The 23,836-nt window shown below is 47.9% G+C and overlaps 8 protein-coding genes across 8 annotated transcripts; 4 read left to right on the top strand and 4 right to left on the bottom strand.

Moving 5' to 3' along the window:
• Positions 1-1,121: 1,121 nt before the first annotated feature.
• On the bottom strand, positions 1,122-3,180 carry LY89DRAFT_684006 (BAR-domain-containing protein). Its single transcript, XM_018214797.1, has 3 exons — positions 2,788-3,180; positions 1,477-2,731; positions 1,122-1,411 (listed from the first exon to the last, which is right to left on the bottom strand). The coding sequence occupies exons 1-3, from the start codon at positions 2,821-2,823 to the stop codon at positions 1,389-1,391; spliced, it is 1,314 nt and encodes a 437-aa protein (XP_018072423.1). The 5' UTR covers positions 2,824-3,180; the 3' UTR covers positions 1,122-1,388.
• LY89DRAFT_781165 (cysteine desulfurase) lies at positions 3,131-5,365 on the top strand. The gene is made up of 3 exons (XM_018222455.1): positions 3,131-3,700; positions 3,752-4,575; positions 4,771-5,365. Exons 1-3 carry the CDS (start codon positions 3,400-3,402, stop codon positions 5,191-5,193), a joined length of 1,548 nt encoding a protein of 515 aa, XP_018072422.1. The 5' UTR covers positions 3,131-3,399; the 3' UTR covers positions 5,194-5,365.
• Positions 5,267-5,901, bottom strand: LY89DRAFT_684004 (uncharacterized protein). The gene is made up of 2 exons (XM_018214796.1): positions 5,670-5,901; positions 5,267-5,614 (listed from the first exon to the last, which is right to left on the bottom strand). The coding sequence occupies exons 1-2, from the start codon at positions 5,858-5,860 to the stop codon at positions 5,608-5,610; spliced, it is 198 nt and encodes a 65-aa protein (XP_018072421.1). The 5' UTR covers positions 5,861-5,901; the 3' UTR covers positions 5,267-5,607.
• Positions 5,902-6,096: 195 nt separating this feature from the next.
• Positions 6,097-6,946, top strand: LY89DRAFT_706653 (uncharacterized protein; the record flags this gene model as incomplete). The annotated part of the gene is made up of 2 exons (XM_018217545.1): positions 6,097-6,419; positions 6,487-6,946. The coding sequence occupies 2 exons, from the start codon at positions 6,097-6,099 to the stop codon at positions 6,944-6,946; spliced, it is 783 nt and encodes a 260-aa protein (XP_018072420.1).
• A 282-nt stretch (positions 6,947-7,228) lies between these two features.
• Positions 7,229-12,149, top strand: LY89DRAFT_36448 (uncharacterized protein). Its single transcript, XM_018207018.1, has 4 exons — positions 7,229-7,961; positions 8,023-8,573; positions 8,673-11,484; positions 11,545-12,149. Exons 1-4 carry the CDS (start codon positions 7,511-7,513, stop codon positions 12,015-12,017), a joined length of 4,287 nt encoding a protein of 1,428 aa, XP_018072419.1. The 5' UTR covers positions 7,229-7,510; the 3' UTR covers positions 12,018-12,149.
• A 147-nt stretch (positions 12,150-12,296) lies between these two features.
• On the bottom strand, positions 12,297-13,788 carry LY89DRAFT_582838 (putative peptidyl-prolyl cis-trans isomerase-like 4; the record flags this gene model as incomplete). Its single annotated transcript, XM_018209186.1, has 3 exons — positions 12,297-12,883; positions 12,933-13,633; positions 13,709-13,788. 3 exons carry the CDS (start codon positions 13,786-13,788, stop codon positions 12,297-12,299), a joined length of 1,368 nt encoding a protein of 455 aa, XP_018072418.1.
• A 3,151-nt stretch (positions 13,789-16,939) lies between these two features.
• LY89DRAFT_36455 (uncharacterized protein) lies at positions 16,940-19,009 on the top strand. Its single transcript, XM_018207019.1, has 4 exons — positions 16,940-17,239; positions 17,308-17,535; positions 17,590-17,691; positions 17,746-19,009. Exons 2-4 carry the CDS (start codon positions 17,308-17,310, stop codon positions 18,877-18,879), a joined length of 1,464 nt encoding a protein of 487 aa, XP_018072417.1. The 5' UTR covers positions 16,940-17,239; the 3' UTR covers positions 18,880-19,009.
• A 3,812-nt stretch (positions 19,010-22,821) lies between these two features.
• Positions 22,822-23,541, bottom strand: LY89DRAFT_732755 (uncharacterized protein; the record flags this gene model as incomplete). The annotated part of the gene is made up of 1 exon (XM_018219728.1): positions 22,822-23,541. The coding sequence occupies one exon, from the start codon at positions 23,539-23,541 to the stop codon at positions 22,822-22,824; it is 720 nt and encodes a 239-aa protein (XP_018072806.1).
• Between the last annotated feature and the right edge of the window lie 295 nt (positions 23,542-23,836).

The following is a 23,836-nucleotide window of genomic DNA, read 5'->3' as shown; positions in this document are numbered from 1 at the left end:
TCTTTCTATTACTGTGCTCGTGCGTTGGCATCGAGATCACGGCCAGAAACCAGCTCGTCCCAAACTTCATATAGCGGATACTTCCTATTCGATGTTTGCATCTCTATTGCATGCATTTTGATGCTAGAGGCTGTTTTAGCTTCAAAGTTCATCTTGTCATCCATGGCAACGACACCCTCTTCTATTCAGCAGCGGCTAACCCCTCTTCTTGAACCAATCTGCTGATTTCCCACAAGCCGAACTTACCTTTGCAACAGTTCCCTGGTAAATGGAAGTGCATAATCGTCCAATGTGTGACAATAGAAGCAGGGTCGTACAGGATCGGATGTACTGTACATGCATTGTATTCTAGACTTGAAAGTTCCGACTTAGCCTGCAGCCACACCTAAGCAGTCGGGCGTAGATTCAATATCTTTGGCTGCATCAGCCAGCACTAAGCAACACACAACAGGAACAACCTCACATGGTGAAGCAATCATGTGCTGATTATCATCCAATGAATTATTCAATTGGAGACGAATTTCAAGGTTGCTAGAAGAAGAAATTTCAAGACAAGGGATCTTTCGCATGTCGAAGTTGTGCGAATGAAGTAGAGTGGGGTGAGGGGCATGATGAGGCTCTGTTCCTGTGTGGTGGGGGGTTCGGCCAATATGCTCTCCACGTTTGCCTCGTCTGCCTCGTTCTGCCTCGCTCTGCCTTGCATCTTTCAATTTTTCTTTCCCGCACGAGGCGGATAAAGCAGCGTCCTTTTACGCAGATAACATATGACGGGTGGAATTAAACGAAAGTGGCAGGTCGGAGGGGGGGACGAGGCTGGCTCGGTCAGATGTACGCAATATGGCCACTTGCATTACACCCTTGAACTATTTCTGCCCCCGGAGAAAAGAGGCATTATGATTTGTAAAGCAGCGAATTGACTTGGGGATTGGATGCTGGGAAGGGATACTGTTCATCTGACCCGGCTTATGCTATTACCCGCAACTGAAGAGGTTGGAGATTTTCGGTGCACGGCTTTCAAGGGGCTAAAGATAAGGCTGGGCGGTTTTTTCTCATTAGGGATATCAACGGGTAATACCTGGGTATGCAAATGATTGAGGTTGGGAGCGGCTCAACGATACTACTGTAGCTCGTGGAGAAAATCTTCGATTAACTCTCTGTATTACATGCTTGTGCTAATTTCATCGACTGCCTTGCCAGCTTGCTTGCTTCAAACCCATGCAGAAACCCTTATATCCCACTCTGACCGCCGCGTGTCTCCTTTCTTCAGAGAGATAGGTAGATAGCTTCACGCCGGTCTCCGAATCCCTTGAGATATCGTCTCTTCATTATGCGTGCGTGGGTGAAACTTTGCTGGGAAGGGAAGGTATCTTGGCTTTCTTTGACGTATCTCAATTAAGTTTCACATAATTTCCTATTGTCTGAGTCAGTCTCAGATCTCTCCTATCTGGCAGACAGTGGCCGTTGGCAAACGCTTACCTGGGAATTGTCCTTGTCGCCCTTTGATCTTTCCAATCCACCATTCATTCTCGTTGTTTGTTCTTGTGACGATCTCAATCACCTCTCCGGTTGTGAAGCTCAGGTCTCCTTCTGCTTGAGCTTCGTAGTCATATAGAGCCGTCACCGTCTCCGCTGCAGGTGCTCCGCTCAATCTCGAGGGCTTTGGCTTTGGGGGAGGCGGAGCTGCTCCTTTTGCTTTTGCTGCTGCCCCCCACGCGGCACCGGTCGAGTTCGCACGCGCGACGGTTGTTTCGCCGCTGCCAGGCGTCAAGCCGGTCGAGTATGGTGGGGGTGGTTTCTCGTCGTCGTTGGAAATAGAATGCCGCGAGGAGGGTCCCGCGGTTATGGCTTTGGGAGAGAGTGGTGAGGACTTGCCGGATTCGATGGCGAGCCTGCTGTTCGGGGCTCCGAGTCTGCCAGGAGGTCGCTTAGCTCCGGTGGTTTTGAATTTGACGATCGAGAGGGCTTCGGCTTGGGATTGGATGTCTCCTCGTTTTGCTTCGAAGCCTTCTTCGACGTCGAGCTGGAGGTTGAAATATCCAATGTCACATCCTTGCATCTTCTCGTGGAGAGTGTAGAAGACGTTCAGCTGCATGTAGTAGAAGGATTGGAACAGTGGTCGGATGAACTCCCGTTCCAATTGGAACAGTTTCGGTAACTCATCCTTTAGCAAGTCATTGAAGTAATTGAACTCCTGAGTCGCTTGTTCCACATCGTTCTCGGCCTTGTACATCGCCTTCTCATCCTTGAGACTTTTGTCCTTTTTATCTTGTAATTTCTTTAGAGTTGCTCGATGTCGGTCATAGTCTAGTTGTTTATGCTGTCGCTTCGTTGCAGTCTTTCGGATAACCTTCACTACTTCTAGTAATTCGTCTGCCGGTCGGATAACTCGGGTCTCGATCATCTCCAGCTCGGGTTGTAATGTGGCCAGGAGATCCTTCACAATTGCCTCGTACTCTTCGCAAGCCCGGATGCCCTCCGGATTCCCTTCCTGAACTATGGAGTCTGGATCCGATACTCGGCCAGAAATTGGCTTGTAGATTTCGGCGATGGCTTGCGAGAATTCGATTTGGTGGGTCATCATTCCGTTGATAGCATCGAAGTACTTCTTCGACTCATCGTGGAGTTTCTTGGTCTCAGTCTCCAACTCCTGGAACCGCCGTTCGGCATCAATATAGACCGCATCTTTCGTATGCTCTCCAATGTTGAATTTCGCCTTGAACGTTTGCGGCGCCTGCCATCTCGTCAGTCGTCGTGCGACAACCCCGCTGTTCCCTTTTGCAAGCTTACCCGAATGACGCTTTTCTGAAAGCCTTTGAAGGACATCTCCTTCTCCCCGATGGACCAAAAACTCCGTAGATGGTCGGTTTATTCTCGCAGAGTCCAGGAATCGAATGCGCTGGTTGCTGATGTTGTCAAAGGGAGATTGAGAACGGCGCTGACTTGAGGTGTGCGTAAAGCGTGATTTTGGACCCTCTCGGAGCTGGCAAGGCAAACCCGAAGGTACGATGACGAGGAATGGCTGTGGCTGAGTGAATCGCGCCGCAAGAAACTGGGAATGTCGGTAGTTTTAGAGACAGATGCCTTTTTCAATAAAACTCCGCGACTCTCTTCAAAGTGAATCTATTGACAAGAAAGAAATCCGCAGTATTCCGCACAGCTGTAAGTAAGTGACGATGTTCTTTCTATCAAATGTGGTGGAGTTATGCAAATAATCCAGGTTCTTTCATAACTCGCATGCACGATGACATCGACCAATCATAGTGCTTTCGCTTCAGTCCTTTGAACTATTTTCTTAGCTCGCTTCTGTAAGCCATCTCCGTCTCGGAGAACAAAATATATTTGCCTCTGCTCTCATGGAGCTCTGATCTTATCAGATTCTTCTTTAACGAATATTGCAACATGTCGACATTGGCAACGAAGTCACTGCGGCAGGCTTCACGCCTCTGCTTGAAGCAGCCAGCTTCAGCATCTAATCTATTGAGAAATTCCGCCACAACTCGAGTTGCGGGGATAGCAGACCAAAAGACCGTGAAGAGGGGATATGTCTCTGAGACGAAGAAGGATAGTGCGCAGGTCAACATCGATACAGCAATCCGTGCGGATCAGAAAGCCTTCTTTGCAGAGACTGGCAAGCTCCCTGAGAATCAGATTATTTCAGGAACCAATGTCAACGCTGATGCTATGATGAGTCCAATGGCTGGTGTGTATATTATGTCCGAACTTTTGATATTTTCACCTGACACATTCGCAGGCGTCTTACAGCAAGCGACTGTTATGGATGAAGGACAACGGCCTATCTATCTTGATATGCAAGCTACGACTCCGGTCGATCCTCGCGTCCTGGATGCTATGCTTCCATATTATACTGGACTGTACGGCAATTCCTCCTCTAGGACGCATGCATACGGATGGGAGACCGACAAGGCAGTGGAGACTGCTCGAGAGCATGTCGCATCGCTCATTGGTGCTGATCCAAAAGAGATTATCTTCACCAGCGGTGCCACCGAAAGCAACAACATGAGTATTAAGGGCGTGGCAAGATTCTTTGGCAGAGCAGGCAAGAAGAGGCATATCATCACTTCGCAGACAGAACACAAATGTGTTCTGGATAGTTGCAGGCATTTGCAAGACGAAGGATTCGATGTCACATACCTTCCAGTCCAGTCCAATGGCTTAATTAACATGGACGAGCTAGAAGCTGCGATTCGACCAGATACAGCTCTTGTCAGCATCATGACCGTGAACAACGAAATTGGTGTTATTCAACCAATAGAGGCGATCGGCAAGCTGTGCAGGTCGAAGAAGGTTTTCTTCCACACCGATGGTGCACAAGCCTTCGGGAAAATCCCAATGGACGTGAACAAGATGAATATTGATCTGATGTCCCTTTCAGGACACAAGATCTATGGACCAAAGGGTATTGGAGCTTGTTACGTCCGAAGACGACCTAGGGTCAGAATCGACCCCATTATCAGTGGAGGTGGACAGGAGAGAGGTCTCAGAAGCGGCACGCTTGCACCAGCTCTAGTTGTTGGATTCGGTGAGGCGTGCCGCATTGCGAAAGAGGAACTTGCTGTGAGTACCACCATGCGTTCAATTTCCCCTCTCATATTACATGATGATCTGCTTTTACATATGCATGGCTTTCCTAGTGATCTCCTTGCTTGCAAGTTGAGGCTTCCTTGACGAAACACAGTACATTTACTGATTGAATATGAATCATCTGTATCATCGCATTTATGTCTCGAGTATCTTCTGACTTTTCCATAGTATGATTCCAAGCGAATTAAGTATCTTTCGGACAGACTTCTCAAGGGTCTCCTATCACTTGAGCACACAACCCAGAATGGAGACTCAGACAGCTTCTACCCTGGGTGTGTCAACGTATCGTTCGCATACGTCGAGGGCGAGTCTCTCTTGATGGCTTTGAAGGATATTGCCTTGTCATCCGGCAGTGCATGCACTTCAGCGTCACTCGAACCTAGTTACGTGCTTCGTGCACTGGGCAGCAGTGACGAGAGTGCCCACAGCAGTATCAGATTTGGTATCGGTAGATTTACCACTGAGAGCGAGATTGACTATGTTCTGAAGGCGGTTAAGGAGCGAGTCACGTTCTTGAGAGAATTGAGCCCACTTTGGGAGCTGGTGCAGGAGGGCATCGCACTCGACAGCATTGAGTGGAGCCAGCACTAGTTGGACATTGGCCAGGGGAAATGGGAGTTTGGCGCCGGTTTATGAGATCATGCCTTCGATGGGAAGACATTTCGTGTAACATATTCAGCAGCCTATTGACTGCATGTATACGATCATTGATTGGGAGGTACACCATTCTCCTCACGAATGAATTTATGAAGAGTTATTTAACCACAGAAAGTCTGCAATTTTGTGAGAAGCTGAGATCCATCCATTGATATACGTAAACGCCTGTGATGCATCCGTCCGAGGCCGCCGATTTTGTACACTTCCGTCAACATCTCATTCCAGTCGTTCCTGAAGACGGGCTTTTCTTTCACTATCATACAGCTTCCCTCCCAATATTGATTATGATCGCACATCTGCCATCCCTTCCTCCGTATCCAGTCCATGCCGCATAAGACTAATGCTCCTTTACAAACTAGATAATCATCAGTACCCATCCATCAATGTCTGCAAGAATTGGGTGTACGTACGGAGGCAACAAGAATTCGCTCCATGAACTCGAGAAAAAAGCAACTGCGACACCAAAGACTGCAATGCTCCTAACCACGCTGGCGTTCTCGGGCGAAGTCAATGTTTGGTAGGTAGAGCTGAGGTAGCCTTTCTGTGCTGGGCGGCGGACTTCGGCCTTTCCGACTTGGATGCGCTGTTGCTTGGGAGCCATCTTGGATAGATTCGCTGTACGAGTGGTGGTTGGTGAGGTGGGCGAAGGGAGATGTTATGGTGTTGATGCTTGATGAAGGGAAAAAAGTTGAGCTCGAAGGTCAAGGGGCGTATCTATCACCACGTGATTCAGCCACACCTCACTTTGCGCCAGGCTTGAAGCGACGACATCCCTTTCATCTATGATGCTTTGTGGAAAAAATGTAGGAATTCGTTTCAAAGAATAACGTCACAAATATGACCGAGTCTTCAAATAATGAGCCAGGGGGCTTCATAGTACCCTCGTATCCTTCGCCTGCTCCGAGTAATGCGTCAGTTAACTCTATTGCGTCAAATCTCCCTCACCCGCGCTCACATCCCTTGAAAGCTGGATCAGCAAAGGAAGATGCTGCGAGACGGTATGTTGAGGGGAGATTATTGCATATTTCGAGACGGTATGCGAAGAAATTTCAACCTTTGAGTGAGAATGAGAGTTCAGCTCTAAAGGGATATGAGAGCATGAGTGAAGTAGCCAAGGATCTGGGTGAAGTTGTTGATGTGGTGTGGCTATCTGGCACCCCGTAAGTCTTTCTTCCTCATTTATATACTGACTTGTGTTTGTGCTGATATAAAGGTTTGTATGAACAGAAGTTTACAGATCCCATACTTGCTCAATATTGCAGGGTCAGTGACTTCATACCTCACGGCATTTCCACCGTCTCCTAGAGCTACGTTTGGACTTTTGAAGAAGCTAGATCATGCATTTGCTAGTCTGTTGAAAGGTGAGGACGATGTTACGGGTGAGATATTACCAGGCTTTTCAGGTGGCATGAGAGCTGGGATGTCAAAGACGGATATGATTAGGTGTAAAAGCTTAGTCGAACAAACGAGGGTTATAGTCGTTGATGTTATGGGCAAGGAGCCTATACTGGAAATAGATGTTGATGAGAGTGGTGCGGAGACAGATGCTGAGATGGAGAGCACGGGATGGGATGCTGAGGAGTTGAAGTATGAAATGGATGTTGCCAGAGTGTATGAGCAGACGATTGTTCTGCTTGGCGAGAAGCTGGAGGGTGGGACGTTCCAGGCTATTACCAGTGAGGGTTGATCTGGCTATGGTTTGATATTCTGCTTTTTGTTGCATTGTAAGGCGTTCAAGGGCGAGGAATAGCAAGCTGCATCCTCAACTATAATTACATGAAGACTGGCGAGCATAAAATGTCAAGAAGCTTTAAAGCGATTCTTGAACACCACAGATGCAATTCACATCCAGGAGTAACGTACATGTTCTGTTATGCTGTCAATCATTCACTTATCGCATCGGAGCTGGAGTAAAAGCGGCCGATTATCGCCTACCTGTTTCTTCTTCTAAAGGAAACAAACAAATTCTCAGATGCGAATACAATCGAAGATCGGGCAACAGCTATGCGCCAAGAACATTATTTCAAATCTCGTATCTGGGTCCATATGCTTGAATCAAAGCATTACTTGGGTGGAACCCGCCATTGACTCTTCATCTTCTGTCTTGTCCGCGCCTCGAATTTCCTTCGATCTCTCAGAGATCTAGTTCCTCGCGCAACTCGACGCGTCGAGATACACGGCAATACAACAAAGCATATTCAGGGCTCCATCTAAATTATACGAACTATTTCGAACAGTTTGATCTGCAGCCATGCCGACCTATCATGCCCTCGGCTTCTCTGTCCGACTCCATGTCTGGGATGCTGAGCAGCAGCGAGCAGTGGCCGACGAGAGAATATTCCCCAGCGATCCGTCCATTGGCTGTGCCCTGGAGGAAGTATCGGAAGAATATTTCCAAGGCCGTCATGGTGTCGACTTCTTAGGTCAAAGTGGTGCGCCGTTCTATCTTGTCAATGCTGGTCGAGATCTCTTCTTTCGTCAACCTCAGTCTCTTGATGGCTGTAAGGACGTTATAACACGAGAAGTTCAAGGAGACACAGGTTCCACAGTTGCCCACACTGATGTAGCACCTTCAAAGTCAAGTTCATTGCCGGAACTTCCCTCAATTGATAGCCTGATCGAGGATAGCGATTCGCCGCTTTCTTCAGTTCCTACTGATTTCGATTCTAGTCCTCCGGGTCCTATCGTGGAACAAGATAATGGTAAGCTAACGCGTGAGATAAGCTTTCAAGTCTTTTGAGCTGTGGACTGACAGCATAACAGTTAGAGCCGATAGTGCCTCAAGAGGATGGCTACAAAAACCTACGAAACCTGTCTTGACTAAGGACAGCGTCCAAAAGCCAATCAAGAAATCCATTCCGGTCAAGGTTCAATGCCAATTCTCACGGAAATCGTTCCCACGTTCCTTGGACTCGATCAACGTACAAGATTTCTCCATTAACATCTTCTACAACGGAGAGTTTGTGATGTCGAAAACATACCGTGCGGAGACAGTGCGAGCTGCTACTGCGGCTGAGAAGCAGCCAAACTACTCTGGAAGAAGACTTCCTCATGGGAAAGAATGCCCGTTCATGGTGTTGCCATTGTTAGAGGGTAAGAACAAGTCTGACGGTCCTGTCGAAACAAACGTATGCAGCAGGTGGAACAAGATCAATGAAACATTGCTTGTCGAAGCAGATCAATGGGGGAGAGCCGGAAAATATGGTGTGTTCCGATCCCCGATTGGAGAATATCTGGAGGATCTTTCCAAATTGGCGATGCCAGAAGGTATGGCCAAGAAGAATAATGGCGGTCGAAATATTGGAATCATTGATGTGAGTTATTCTAATTGTCGCTTGAGATGCTTGTGGACTTGGTTGGACTTGGATAAGGAAGGAACATTCGACCAGATAACTGACAGGTTTCGAACTCAGGTCGTCATTGCTCTAGGCAGAACCCTCGTCCTACCAAGCAGTGTCGGTCTTGTGCAACCACAGCGAAAGCTGCCTTCTGCATATTGTGGGCCTGCACGAACTCTTTTCGAAGTCCCTGATGAGCCTAGATCAGGACTACGGAAGCGACTTATCGAAGATCTCCACGAAAAGTGCGGTACAGAACCTAGCATGGGTGATTCCAATATTACTGCAAAAACCACTGCGGTCGAGCTTAGCTCGGCGAGTGATCAGCCAGCTGGAAGTCGTAGGTCGACTAGGAAGAGCTCCTCGAAACAGAGCGAAGCTGGCTCTTCTCGACAGTCAGATGAAGGATACCACATTGAGACCATTTCAAAATCCGGTACACGTCTTCAGAGAGTCGTAACTACTCAGTCCTTTACCACTAGCATGGCTCCACCTAGAATATCCGACAGACCGAGAACATCTGGAGGTCCGACGAGAAGTCGTTCTAACTCCATCGCGTCCGTGGTTTCTACGAACAAGGCCGGTAGCTCCAGAGATGTTCCCAAGAAAAGGGGCAGAGAATCAAGTCCTGGGAATGGAGTCGAGCCGAGCCCCAAGCGCGCCAAGTCTATCGTGGCTGTAGAAATTCCGCCTTTCCAGGGCGACCCATCCACCTACGCTACTACAGCAGAAGATGCCAATGGTCAACCACCCGTTCGGAGTAACCAGAGACCTTTAAGACAGAGAACCAAGAAGATGCACTTTGACGAAAAGTCTCCGACTCCTGCCCCATCTTCCAAGGCCCGAAATAGCAAGAATTATCAGACCCCAGCTTCTGCTTCTGCTCTTGCAGATAGTCCTTCCAGCCGCACCAGAAGTCAAGAACGTATGACGGGAAAGCCTGATCATGTGAGCAACGGGAGCACAAGCAATTATAAATCAAGGGTGTATTTCGGTATGGATGGCAATTTTGATGAGCCTTTTGACTTCGCATTTGGACTTGATGGCTCTGGTTCTAGAAAATCTCGACCATCGAGTTCCAACAAAAAGGCATCATCCTCAAAGCAGAAGTCCGCTCCCAAGACTCCCAATTCCACATCTAGTGCCATCAACACTCCGAGCGCACTCCCGAATAGGGTAGAAACTCCTGCTACCCACTCGAGAAGCAACGCTGGGGACGCTACCGCAAGTCAGAGCCGGCAAGAATCAGCGTTGCACAATAATGAACAGTACCTTGACGCATCAAGTTCACTCACAGTGTTGCCTCCGAATGAGCATAAATCACAACGATCTAGACCAAGGGTCTCCAAAGGAGAACTGAAGGGCTTACTCGGTACAGACCAACCCACTGATGAGATTAACAACAATCTAGGATCCTCCTCTGCGGACTCAACCACGATTCGAGCTTCGAGATTCGGAAACAAGAAGGAGAACAATACGTCAAATCCCACCAATTCGAAAATCAAAGATTCTTCTACAAATCGATTGAAAGCAAGCTATCACCAGGCTAGATTGCTGGTTGTGAACGGTCTCAATGAAACTGACTGGAAGACAGTGCAGAGACAGAGAGAGCTTTCCACAAAGCCGAAGGCAACCGCTAAGGGAATTCAAGAGCCAGAGCCTTCTCCAAAGCCTAGTCCAAAGCCTAGAGAAACTCCTGAGCACAAGGACGCATCTAAGCCTAAGAGCACTTCCAAGTCCAGAGACACTCCACATAGTATTTACAGTACTCCGATTCAAGATAAGGGCAAAAAATTTGTCGACGAACGAAGTAAGCTTCACGATCAGCTTTTAGAAGCATCAAAGAGAGGACAAGAGCGTGTGGTGAGAAGGCCAAGCATAGCTACAACTCCGAGTAAGAGTAGTCACCAAGCTGGTACAGGACCTCGTCAAGGAGTTTTCAGCGTGGTTTCTCGTTCTCAATCACATGCTGGAGAGAGCACTGACAACGAGATGTCTCCCACATCAACTAGCGCAAGTAACGACTTTGGCATGTCTGTACGACAGCCTCGGAGATCCAGCAGCAATGTACCAGTGGCAACACTAGCAAGATCGTTGTCGAGCATGGATCTAAAGGCAACACTATCGGCAAGCCAACGAAATGTTATCGAGACACCAATCTTACCACCGTCCTCAATAGCTTATAGAAGATCTTTGTCTGATACACCATTAAAGTTAAGGCGAGCTTCTGAATCGGCAAATGATCCGAATGTTACACTCAAAGATGCTGTATCTACGCCTCTTAATTTAGCTCCTACAGGTGGCAAACCGAAACCAAACCTTATTATTCAAACGGGGAAAGCCAACCTTGTCGCCCATTCCGATATGTCAAGTCCACTCACCACAAGATCGTACGTTCATACGAAGGAAGGCAGGAAGGCACCTACACCCAAGAGTGGTACGTTCCCTGATATCAGAAAGACCCCAACTTCCATGACAACCCCAACGAATGGCGAATTCCCCCTCCACAGCTTTGTTCCGCCAAGTAAACTGCCAACGCAAGCACCCAAGCAAGCTCCACCAAGGCAGACCAGGAGGTTGAGTGAAGTTGAGATGTCACGTCCACCGAACTCTTCTTCTGTCAAACTTACACCAGAGGAAACGAATGTAACTTCGAGATCGTTAAGAGCTCGTCCTTCGGGCATGAGCTCCCCTACTCCCACGATGGGTCCGCCTCCCAGAACCATGTCAAGCACAAAGGAAACAGCGCAGAATCCATCCAGGTTTCTATTTCAGAGCAGCACTAATAAAAACGACGCGACTACTCCCCCTATCTTGCCACCACCCAAGCCCTATACAGCCAGGATGTCGGAAGCGGCACAATCACAAAAGTCAAGAAGAAGTTCTAGTAATAACCCAAGAAAGAGTCAAACACCATTAGGTGCAGACTTAACGGACTCAAATACAGATGATCCTGTACAACCACCAGTTCTTGATACTACCCCTACGCCACTTCCATCTATTTCACGCCCGCAACCCACAACTGCTTCTTCAGCATCTGCTTCAGGTGCTCCATCTTCAATTATTTCCCCTCCAGCTGACGTGGTTGCAACAAAATGGACACCAGTTGACCTATGCCAAGACTCGGTTCTCGCCTACGCTACCAAAGAGCAAGTTGGAAAGTGGTTCGGACTGCAATTTGACAAGGAGAACGAATGTCCTTCACGATCAACACGAAGAGAGAGAGAAGGTGTTTTCAAAGCACAAAGTATTATGATGGGCGTGAGGTACGTGTTTGGAGCCGACTTTGCAGAGCAAGAAGACAAGGGCAAAGGCAAGGAACACCAGGAAGTGGGAGTTGATTCGACGCAAGTGACCAAAGCATTGCAACCAGAGGGAAAGGGAAAGGAGCGGGAGGCGGACGTCGAAATGTTAGGTTAGAGTAATGTTGCGATATTCACGAGATGCGAGGGGGAGATTTGCCTTTGCATGATTGCGGGTGGAGCATTGCAGCTTATCTGCAGAGCAGATGATATTTGCTTGGTTGCTTAAGCTGGGGAGTTACACTTGCATTTTTTTGCGGGCGCGGGAAGCTTGCTTTAATTGCTTTGCGCGATGCTATGGGTAGATGAATTCAAGAAGACCATGAACTTAATGCCTCTGTCCCAAGCCAGAATGCGCCAAACGCCATTCCTTTTCTGAGATATGAAAGAAGCATGTTCATCGCCGTCTGTAGTTGTCATCTCTTCTACCTCGCCTATCACGGTCTCGATCTCGGTCATCGAACCGGTCTCTGCCGCTTCCACTAGCTCGTCCTCGGTCTCCTCTCCCACCTCGCCTATCATCCCTAGATCCATAGTCTCGGTCCCGCTGCGGACTCCTCGACCGACTCCTATCTCGCTTCTCATCCTCCCTATGTTTCTCATCTCTTTCATGTCTTCTCCTCAACTCCTCTTCGTCATACACCATTCCATATTTATCTCTCCTCTCACCACCCTCAACCTTATACTGTCTCCTCTTCTCCAACCCACTAACGCCACCGAACCCACCGCTTCCGTGTCTCCGTTTCGAATTCGTGGCTGTTCGCCACGTATCGCTGAGTTTCGAGACGGATTGTGAGAAGTCGACGTGGATGCGGTGGTCGTCGATTAAAACGCCTTGCATTTTGAAGTATGCTTGTTCGCAGGAGGCTTGGTCTTCGTATTCGATGAAGGCGTATTGGAGGGAGTCGCCGGTTCGCTTATCGCGGATTACTTCGCAAGAAAGGATCTTGCCGAAACGACTGAAGATTAACTCGAGGTCCTCGTCTAAGAGACGTTAGGGTCTGATATGGATCATGGAGGGACATAGACAAACCTGTGGTGACGGGATTCAGCTTGCATACGAAGAGCACGTTCTCTGGCGGTTTGACTTCTGCGAATGGGAGGTCGCCAACCATTTCCAGGGTCAAGGCTTGTGCTCTTGCTTCACGTTCTCGTCGGGCTTTTTCTGTGGCTTCAGCATCCCCTTCTTCGTCTAGCTTGTCATCTTCTCCAATCCGGACGGTGGCTAGTTGTGCTGGTGTAGGTACCGGACTTTCTGGAGGCTCGACAAGACCCGGCGGATCATCGTAGGGATCATCTAGAATGACTGTGTGCTTGATCCTAATGTCTACCATGGGTTTGTGCTTGTCGTCGCAGAAAGCATCGTTGATCTTCTCCAAAGCATCAAAGCCTTCAACCACCTTTCCGAATATCGCAGCTTTGCCGTCCAGATAGTCGAGATCATCGCCCAATGTGATAATAAACTGACTGCCCGCAAGGCGCTCGTCTGGATCTCTTGGTGATACGATCGTAGCCATGCTGACGGTTCCCCGCTCAGCATGCTTCAGCTTGGGATGTATATCCACCACAAAGGTCCGCTTCGAAGGCCCATTGAGAACACCCCATATCGAGCTGCCATCATCACTTCCTGGCGCGCCAGGCCCGATAGGATCGCCGGTCTGGAAGGAGAAGTTCTTTTGGACGTTGTAGACGGGGGAGAAGTTGTAGTATTTGATCTTGCAAAGCTTCAGGAAGCTAAAGAGAGGAACTGTCTTAGTATCTATGTGTTCAGTTATTTTATAAATTGAGGATGCTGGGTCGTTGACTTACTTCTCGCAGAGTTTGGGGGCGTAGTCGACGAGTAGGTCGATGACGATGTCGCCTGCCGAGGTCTCGAGGAGGACACTCATGGTGTCGAGAAAGTTCAACTTCCCGAGTATTGATCGAGGCGTTTGATCCTCTTGGTGAAATTATCTCCCAATCACGTTGTCTCTTTCTTGGAGATTGAGAGTCGCGATTATTGCATTGCGGGCAACTTTTAGGCGCGATTTGGTTTTAAGGTTAAGGTTAAGCGCCACGCGCTCATGTTACTTTCATTCAACCACTTTTTTGGTGAACTATTTCTACAAATTGAGCTCAACTGTGACTCCAAAGCCTCAAAAGCTACTATACAGGTTGATAATTGCAAAGCAGGAGGTCTCTTCTCCATTCAGTCACTGTCACATGACCTTCATGTGACCATATGTCAGGCACACCTGGGCAGCACTTGGCCCTAGCTGCAAGGGCGCCTCCATCCTTGGGCAGATCCCCCAACTTCAAGGACCCTGATCCCCAGATATCTGGATACGAGATTGCTAGGATACGTGGGCAACATTCGACAACGACATTGCAATGATATTGTCTTGATTCGTGGGCCACTGCTCCAACATGTTGGCGGGTCCTTCAAGTTGACAACTCATCAAGAGGAACAACTTCAGCTCAAACGACTCTTTGTGAATGCCTCGAAGTTCTCCTTTCTTGAGATCCAATGCTTTGTGCAGAGATCTCGAGATGTGCCCTGACGCCCGGCTTGAGGTATCCAGTTCTCGCGCATATCTCCTTCGCACCACAGCGATGCTTTTTCTCTCCCGCCCCCATATTCTGGACGATTACCGGGCTCTTGGAAGGTTAAACAACGATTGGAGCACAGTCTCTGGTTGCCCGGACTTGTGCATACTTCACTTCTGGCTCGAGACCTCTTCTTTATCAGTATGCAGCCAGCCGTTGGATGTACCTCACTATCTCATGAATTGTCCGCGACTACTGCAACGGGCACTCCACGTGCACAGCAGCTCTGCCTGATGAGGACAGATCAAGAGAGAGTGCATCAGAATCTCGAATTTTCAGCGCAGCGGGAGGTCCGGTCCGGATTAGCCACATCGTGTTCTTGCGTTCGACTCTCAGCATGGCGTTCGGTGAGACTATGACCTGCATGTACACTTCAATCTCGAAGACTGCAGGACAGATGTATGAGGCTTCGAAATGGACCGAGAAGCCGCCGTAATGGATATCTTCATACTGAGCCTTCGGTCGTTGTTGTCGGCCCTGAAATAGATTATTTTTCAAATCTCGAGACCCTGATGCCCGACGCCCTGAAGCTGCATGCATATTCAGGATTGACTCGTAAATGCAGGTCCAGAGGATTAAGAGCCGCCACCAAAAGATAACGACCGAGAAGCATCAGACGCAATATCCCCGCTGCCGATACCAATGGATAACAGGAAACTCTTCCAACCCCCGAATCGGGCTCGTATTGTTGCACTTGCTTTCGGCATCCCGAGCAGCATGAGCCTATCGTCACTTCAGTTGACCTCATAACGAACATTACATGTCTGCCGTGGAACGAGGTCGTACGACACCCTCAGGAGCTAAAGGCAAGATCCGGATCTCACCTCCTTCAGTGCAAGCTGTATGAAGTGTTCTGGAAGTCATGGGAATGTTAGTGGTAATGGTCCATGAGATATCTAGTCCTGTTCCTGTCCAATCACAGGCGCCGATGGAGAGCTACCTTCAGAATTGTTCCCGGATCGTTGTGTTCTCTGCAGCCGTTCTGAATCGCCAAATATTTGCAATCGACACTACATCGAGCGGGTCTACGTTACTGACTTCTTCTCCCGATTGTCTCCTATTTGCCCTCATGTAGTGGCAGGTTCACCTACAGCCAGTATTGCTGCAGAATCTGCGTAATGCTGCTCTCTGAGGATGTTGCCAATCATGACACAAACAACAACATTGGTCGTACTCGATTCTCGTTATTCGAGGCTTGCGGCTTTTAACCTCATTCTCGACAGGATGCAGCTCACCTCGCCACCGCAGGATGCATCCATTGATGCGCTTACCAAGATTCCGCTCCTCCAAGCATTTATGAGCCTCTGTGCGGATGATCCAGCCAACATGCAAAGAGAGACGTACAACATTGCACAAAGCCTAGATTTCAAATGGACACAGTTGTGATGCAGTGGCTGGGCTAGCTCATACAACTCAGGCAAACACGAAGTCAAGCAGCCTGCAGATTGTGTCCTGATTGGCCGAGAACTGTGGAAACGACATGACAGTTTGCTTAATGACGAATGCAATGATAAACGATCAAAGTGAGTGGATATTCGGGCTCTGCAATCCTGTGACCTGTGGCATGGATTATCGAGCGGTCAAGGTCATGAGCTGGAGCTGCTTTTCTCCTGAGGCGTGGTGGTCGTTTGATTTATATGCGCACCTGGAGAGCTTGGCCGGGTCCTGTCTTGGTGTCCTGCTGGCTTTGCATGAGATGTACACTTATGCACGTATTTGAACCATCGGTGCATCATTGTCGTCGTGCATTCGAGGGAGATGATATGCTTCGCTTCTTCATCATCAAGGTGATAAGCCTAGGACAAGGTTCTGCAAAGTGTCACTGTGATCGTTTGCCTTGGTAACACGATGGCCGTTGAGGTAGGCGAGGCCTCTAGGTTGTTTGCTCCTTATGCTACCTGGCTTGTCGGTTTTCTGTCACATAGACACCATCCTGTATTTCTGAACAGAAGAAGCAAAGGCTGTTCAGGGGAATTCTCCGTCAAAGTGGGGAATGTCTGTCAACTCAGAGTTGAGGGCGATCGACTGCGGATTGTGGCATATGCCTTCAGTCCTAAAGCGTCCAGTCCAACCTCAATCTGTAAGATTGGAAAGTACTGCTATCACAGCTCCTCCGGCCTGCTAAACCCCTTGACGTCTTTGTCTACTGTGTAGGCGTTTCATGGATCAAGATTGTCTCATACTCCATGACACTCGGTAATCCAGTGGCAGGGTATACTTTCAGTCAGTCTCAGCCTGTCCCAAGGATGAATCGCTGAAAGCCTCGTCGAGCCTTTCCTTTCAGTAAAGACCTGGTTCTGTTTGTTCAGATGTGCCGATGTGTAGCGCAGATCCATGGCCTGATCGGTAGAGCCATGCGAAAGCAAGTGGTGCCTATGCAGCCTTCCGTGCTCAGATGAGTGCATGGGGTTTTACTGTAGCTTTTATCCTTTGCGCAGCCCAGCAGAGCTCCTGTTGTTCCATTCAATCACATCTCCCATTTATTTCCGGGGTTCCAAACGCGTCCTGGACTCCTTTTCTAAGGCAAACATCTCTACCTTACACCAAGAAGCGAACCAAGGTCACACGCACTATAAACACCTGCCCCCCTCGTCAAGTCGGCTACCGATTTGCCAATCATTCGCAAGTCGCCTGCCCCGAAACTTACCTTCTCATTCAGCACGCTTCGAACACACTCGTTAACCATAGACAAGCAATATTTCATCCTCAACTTGACATTTAATTTACTTCCAACTTCAAAACCAAGTCAGAAAGGTAATGTACTGGCGGCATCTATTGGCAAAATGTCTGCGAATTTGGTTCCTAATAGATTGTTACCGCAGATGGTGACTCGAACGGACTACGAAGAGGATGAGCACTCTTTCCGTCGTTACAGCTACAGAGGTCATGGCGGCTATCCTATCACTTATCAAGAGCGAGATCTACCTTCTGGCCCGGGCCATAATGTTTATTCACGACCTCCACACCCAGGAAGCCAGGACTCCCCAAATGGCGATCGTTCTTCAGATATTGATGAAATACCCAGGACGAGATCCAGAATTCCCGTTGCTGTAAGTTGATCATCGCGAGGCGTCCTATCCGGCCATCTTTAACAGGCATTGCAGTGTGGCCGATGTCGAAAGCGTAAAATCAAGTGTAGCGGAGACAACGGCGGCCCCTGCACCAACTGCAAGAGCGCTGGAAACAACGAGTGTATATTTCTACGGGTAAGAGTTTTGTCGTCGTCGTCCATTTCTCTAGTATTGATTGAACTTCTGAAGGTTTCTTCCACGGAAACTCATCTGAAAAGTGAGACTTCGAACTACGACTTCGACCCCGGTAGTGCAGGTTCCCGTGTGAACTGCCGTATGATACCATTCGGTCCACACTCATACGCTTCCCAAGGTCCTCCTCTCAGCTTTGGTCCTTACCCTGGCCGCAACAACTCTATGCCGGCTTACCAGTATGGAGCCAAGCAATACTATTCCGCGTACGGTGACTTCGCAGACGATAGCGTCGATTATGGAGTGAATCTCCAATACCAACCACTGCTGCCAGGAGAGCAGATTGGACTTGGAACAACCAACTTCGACCCATCCCCGGAGGCTCGAGCCTGGATAGCAGCGCAGCCGCAACCTCTCAAGAGCTTGCCTTTTTTAGATGGACCGACCCAGATATACAGTCATGGTCAATCGTCCTACAATGGGAGCAACTATGATCCTCGGTCGAACATCAGTGTGGACCTGAAGCCAATTCAGTTGACAGGAATGAGTTCATCACTTCCTAACCTTGCCAGTCCAGGAAATGATCGACAGCTCCCATTCCCCGCAAACGTCCCTGTCAGTCGTCCAACACAACTGAACCAGTACCTGCCACCTGCAGAGGGTATCCTGACAGGAACGCAGACTCGAGGACCGTACATGGACTTCGGCACGGTGCAGACCATCAAATCCCAGAACAATAACGCTGTAGCTGACAATAACTCCATGCCGACGTCCTCTTACCTGCCAGTTGCGAATGACAGTCCTCAATCCCTCAACTCGTCGCAGTCTACGTACTCTGCTCCAACGATTTCCCTGCCCTCCCCTCAACCGGAAGTCTATACTCCATCTCAGGGCAGTAATGATGGACTCCTCAACGCAACCGATTCCTTTAGCCCGCGCTCCTCTTCCTCCTACCACAGTATCGTCAACAACGACAGCAGTAATGATGCCTATAATCATCGCGGTAGCAGAAATGAGCGCGGATCATATAGCAGGAATCCATCCGACGGCTTACCTTCAATGACGACTGGACTTTTGGCAAATGGTCAGCAATACTCTCCTGCACCCAGCGCCTTTGCGCCAAACCGATATCCGGCCCCTCCAGTCGAGATGCACCCACAGCCAAGACGACAATCAGGGGTTCTCGCCTGACTAGCTCTATTTTCCTCATCATGACCGAATTTCACACCACATGTCACGTCTTCTGATACTCTCTCTTTCGCACACTTTGAGGATTCTATGTCTGCGTTGGGCTGACAATTTGTATCTTTATCCATGCTATCGTTTTGCACATTCTCCTTCTTACATTCATTCGTTTAGTTGGTTGGAGGTTTACAGGTTGGTACGGAAAGGAAGACAAAACAATACATCCCATTACAGTTACATTATAGTACAGCGCCGCAAAAAAAGGGATGGAAGGTGGTGGGGGGTTAGGCGTTCACTCGTTTCATGTACAACAACATGCTGCGTACTATCGCATACAAATGGGGGAACGCATCGCTTCAGAGGTCTGCTCTCAACGAGTGGCTGAGGAAGAAATAATAATGAGGAGGCTTGGTGGAGGATTGATGCCGCGACGGTGTCTTTCTAACTGTTTCATGGAGGTTGTTGTGGATCAGTGTACGAAGTAACTGGCAGTGGTGAACAATTATATTTGCTCTCCCTGCTATACATAATATCTTCTCAAAGATTTGTCCGTTCTTTCGATTAAAACTTGTCCAAGAACAATTCGAACACCTGTCAATACACAAGGTCCATCCACAGAAGCTGTGCTGTGCGCCATACATGGTAAGTCCAGCACGTGATCATCTACCCCGCCTCGCTTATGAAAGGGGTTTCGAAAAGGGGCAAGGGATTATTGAGCAGAACAAGAATGGTAAGGGCTTCTAGAATTAAACAAGTGGAGGCACTGAAGTCTGGCTGGTACAGTGCCTTGAGTTGTTATGGGTGGGTCTGCCATGGCAAAGTCATCATGCTCAAGTCAACCATTCAGCAGTACCTCGTCTGATGACCCCATTTGACACGACTTCTTTTGTCGAGATCAAACAGCAAGTATTTCTGAAGAGGAAATATTAGAAATAATACGGCTTCTCCGCGTACTTCAAGAGAATAATATATGATATAGATCCCAAAGCTGTATGGTAGAAAAAACTGAGGGTAGCTACATGACTTTCATCCAATGTTCTTGACAACGAAAAAGAGCTGCTAACAGTGATCATATATTGTTCTGATGTTATGTAGGCTTCGCTAAGACTCCGAGAATGTCTGAATGAGAACGAAAATGAAAAGTCTCTTGCGATTGCATGCAAGGCAAATTTTCTCAAAGTATCATCAACTACTTCAACCGCCAAAACACGAGGCAGATTTTGGGTTAGAAGATGGTAATAGCTTGCAAATATTGCTTCAAGAAACTAGAAACCAGGTTTCCAGTTCCCTTCTGCTACTGCTTAAACTTCGCCAAGCAGCTCGGGGAAAAAAGGGTGCTTGCCAAAACGACCAATTGACGTCTTCTCTCTACATCGAGCTGTCACGGCAGGAACGTGGTCTGGAAGAATAACCAACTCAACTCGTCTGAGCTCACTGAACTCTGTTGACAACGGTTTTGCATTGACCGAAATCATCTTACCGTCGTCGCAAGACGCATACCTATACACCAAGAAAAAAATGAAAATGCACATGCAGACGTTCAACAAGGAAAAGAAAAGCACTTCTCCACACCCCGGCACACCTAGTCGCATCTGAGATCGTTTGTTGGGTAGCGTTCGAGTTGAACGAAGAGTGGTGTTTATACTTCAATCTGTTGCGGAATTCGAGCGAGATGGAATTGTTCACTTCACCAGGACAAGTGAATTGGTTAGCAAGGTGCTCGAATCAGGTGAGGTATCAGGCAGGAAAGGTGTCCAAACTGAGGATAGGAAACTGTGTGAATGGTAAAGTACCAAGAGAAGAGGGTTGCACAATTGACGTGAATTGAGTAAACAAAATAAAGCGCTTTCTTCAACGTGAGACGTTTTCTTTAACAGAAACACTCTCCTCAGCAGAGACGCTGAGCCAACAAAGAGCGTACAAATCAAGTTAACAAAAGACTGAGTAAGTCGGGCTGCAGTCTCACGATTTGGTGGTGCTTACAGCGCTACGTTCTCACCTGGATTTTGCTCTTTTTAAACTCGGACTGATTTGAGCGCTTGGTCAGCGTATGCAACAAAGAACCATTGTTCACCTTAAACTTAAGCTATCTTGCCATAATTCCTGAATCCCAGACTTATTTGAGTTAATGAATAGCTTGGCCAAGAAAGAACCATTATTCACCTGGCTCTAAAGTTGTCCCCGCACAACTTCATGTATATATATATACCCACTAAGCTTCTATTCATGAAAGACAACACTTCTGAAACTGTGCAACCCAGCCGAGCGTGGATGTGGTCATGGTACAGAGCCGCTTGCATCCCGGATGCTCGGAGCTATTTGTAAATATCAGAACAAATTTTCAGAGATATCTGAGCCTTGAAGTTAAAAGGGTGCTGTTGTCTGTTGTCATGTCTTGGATGACTGTCAAGACTCCCTGCTCACTGCCCATGTAGAATGTAGAATGTAAGAGTGATCCCTTTGGACATCAGACGAAAGAGAATTGCAGTCACAATCCCGAAAAAGAAAAGATTTGAAAATACGAAACGTGTTGGCATTTTCTACATGTACCTTCAATGACATATTCAGGGTGTAGAGAATTCTGAGTCAATCATGTAATCAAGTGTCCACTTTAGCGTGGAACAGCTGGTGCACTGCAATATACTTCAACAACCTTCCCAATCATAACCGTAACCACCAGCAGGCAATCCCTTTGACTGTCCAATCTCCATGTATATCTCTCTCCTAATTTCATAACGCTTCAAGTCCAACTGATTATTCCTCAAGATCTCGGCTGCAGCTGGACGAAGACCATGTTTCTGCTCGATGGATTCCAATGCTGTCACTTCACCAATCAGTTCTCTTGTCATCTCGTCATACTCCTCTCGAATAGCTCTGAGTGTTCGAGGTCCCCCCAAAGGCCAACCTGATTGTTGGTTAGAGTTTTTGTAGGGGTTATGCCCACAGTGGGCGCATGCTGGTGGAGAAGGATGATCGTTGACTCGAAAGCGGCCTTTTTCTTCCTCACACATGATCTTCGACTCATTCAGCCATATGGCGAGGTCTCGACGACTTTGTGTGCAGTTAACACAGTCATCTCCCAAGTATCTAGACTGGGAGCACTTTCTGAAGTTGTCCAAAGCATCCTGAGAGGCACGGATTCGAATCGAACATCATTTGTCGATGCCTTCGATAGTCGTGAAAGCCTCCTGTTCGTCCATGATAATTTGTGGAATCTGCAAGATCTGTTGTATGATTGAGGAAATAGGTGATGAGTGGGTGTGGGAAGATTTTGCAGAACAAAAAGTGGAGAGTTGCAGTACTTGTACTGGAGTCAGGCATGAGAAAAGACGTCCAACTCGAACGGGAACATTTGAGAAACGAGTAGAGAGGACTAGGAATGAGCATTATCCTTGTTTGGTGACATGTGGAAGCCAAACTTAACAGCGGATCCGCCACTTAATGGACGTTTGTAGCATAGATGAGCAGCAAGTTGTCTGACGAGAGAAGGATCTGGAGGCTGTCAATGCATCAATGGAGAAAACTTGGAGACTTACACTGATGTTTGGAGAGCGGCAAGCATGCTTTACAGATACAATACAATGGATCGAAAGCAAACATGAAGTATGAAATGTATCAGCCGTGAAGTTCAAGTAAATCAAATTCTTTGAGGTTCAGCTTTTTGGTGGCCGCTCTAATTATCAAGTCTACATGAAATATAGAAGCAGCAAGCACCGGATATCTGCCCACTCCTGATGCTTCGAGGACGCATCTTCCTTGCACTGCAGCCGATTCGCTTTGTTGCTATCCAGAAGCAAGACGTGCGCAAAAACCAAAGAAGCGCCATGAGACGAGACGAGAGGTTGCTCGTGGAATTGGGAGATTGTTATTGCTAGCCAACATTCACGTCATAAAGCAGCCTCAAATGCATGACGAACGATAACAAGGAAGCCCAGGAAATTGGGCTAGTCAAGGTGCGTCAAGGTCCTCAGAACACGCTGAATCAGAAGTGGAATAGTATTCGATTTCTTCCGAATCATATCCCAGTTCACCGGACTTCGGGTTTGGCGGAAGCGTAGCGGCAAGTTCTGCATACTTCGTCTTTAAAGCGTCCCATTTCTTGATCTTTGCTGATGGATCATACTTGACCTTGCCCCTCTCCTTCTCAACCCCATCAGCAGGCAGTCTCCACCCTCTTGCCATACCGAGTTCGTATTCGCTTTGGAAAGCTTTGCATACGCGAGTCCAATTTCCTATGGCACATTCGAGTGGAGGAATTGCTTGTTGGTAGTCATCGGCATAGAGGACCTTTTTTCTAGGTTTGCATGTTATTGGATCATTGCCCTCGCACATTCGGTCGAAAAGCTCTTCATGATCCTTGTAAGCGTTCTGAATATCCTGGAAAGAAGTGAAAGACCATCCTGCATGGTAAGCCTCTCCTTCCTTTCCACCAGTCAACTTCCAGATCTCTCTACAAGCCATTTCGGCAAAAGATTCCAAGTCGAACTTGAGAACATCGAGCTCATGAGTGCAAGTTTCGCAAAACTCAGTCGCACCTTTGCAAATAATGCAACGCTGGAAAAATGCGACTGTTGCTTTTTCTTGCTCGATCTTCTTGATGAACCATGACAAGATGTCTATGAGGTTGGAAGAATGATCATCCTCCGCCATCTGTTGGGTGCTAGCCATGTTGAAGATCGATGGTGATGAAGTATGGATTCGTAGTGACGTGCTAATGATATTGGTAAGATGATGTTGCTTGGGATCGTGATTAAGTGGTGAGAGGACGGAGCAGCTGGGAGTTCTCGTACACTTATAGACATCTTGAATCTTACGTGGAACACAACAGCAGAAAATAGTATCCGGTGGAAATAGAATAGAGGTAGAAAATAGGCACCTGCAGCTTTTAAAACACACAGAAGTCTGACACGAATCCAAAGAAACATTTATTAAAGAAACAAGAAAGTGAGATAATTTCACGACA

This window comes from Mollisia scopiformis (genome assembly GCF_001500285.1).
Source record: "Mollisia scopiformis unplaced genomic scaffold LY89scaffold_10, whole genome shotgun sequence".
Classification (NCBI taxonomy): Eukaryota; Fungi; Ascomycota; class Leotiomycetes; order Helotiales; family Mollisiaceae; genus Mollisia; species Mollisia scopiformis.
The sequence above is the reverse complement of the archived record's forward strand: the minus strand, read 5'-3'. Positions and strand labels throughout refer to the sequence as shown.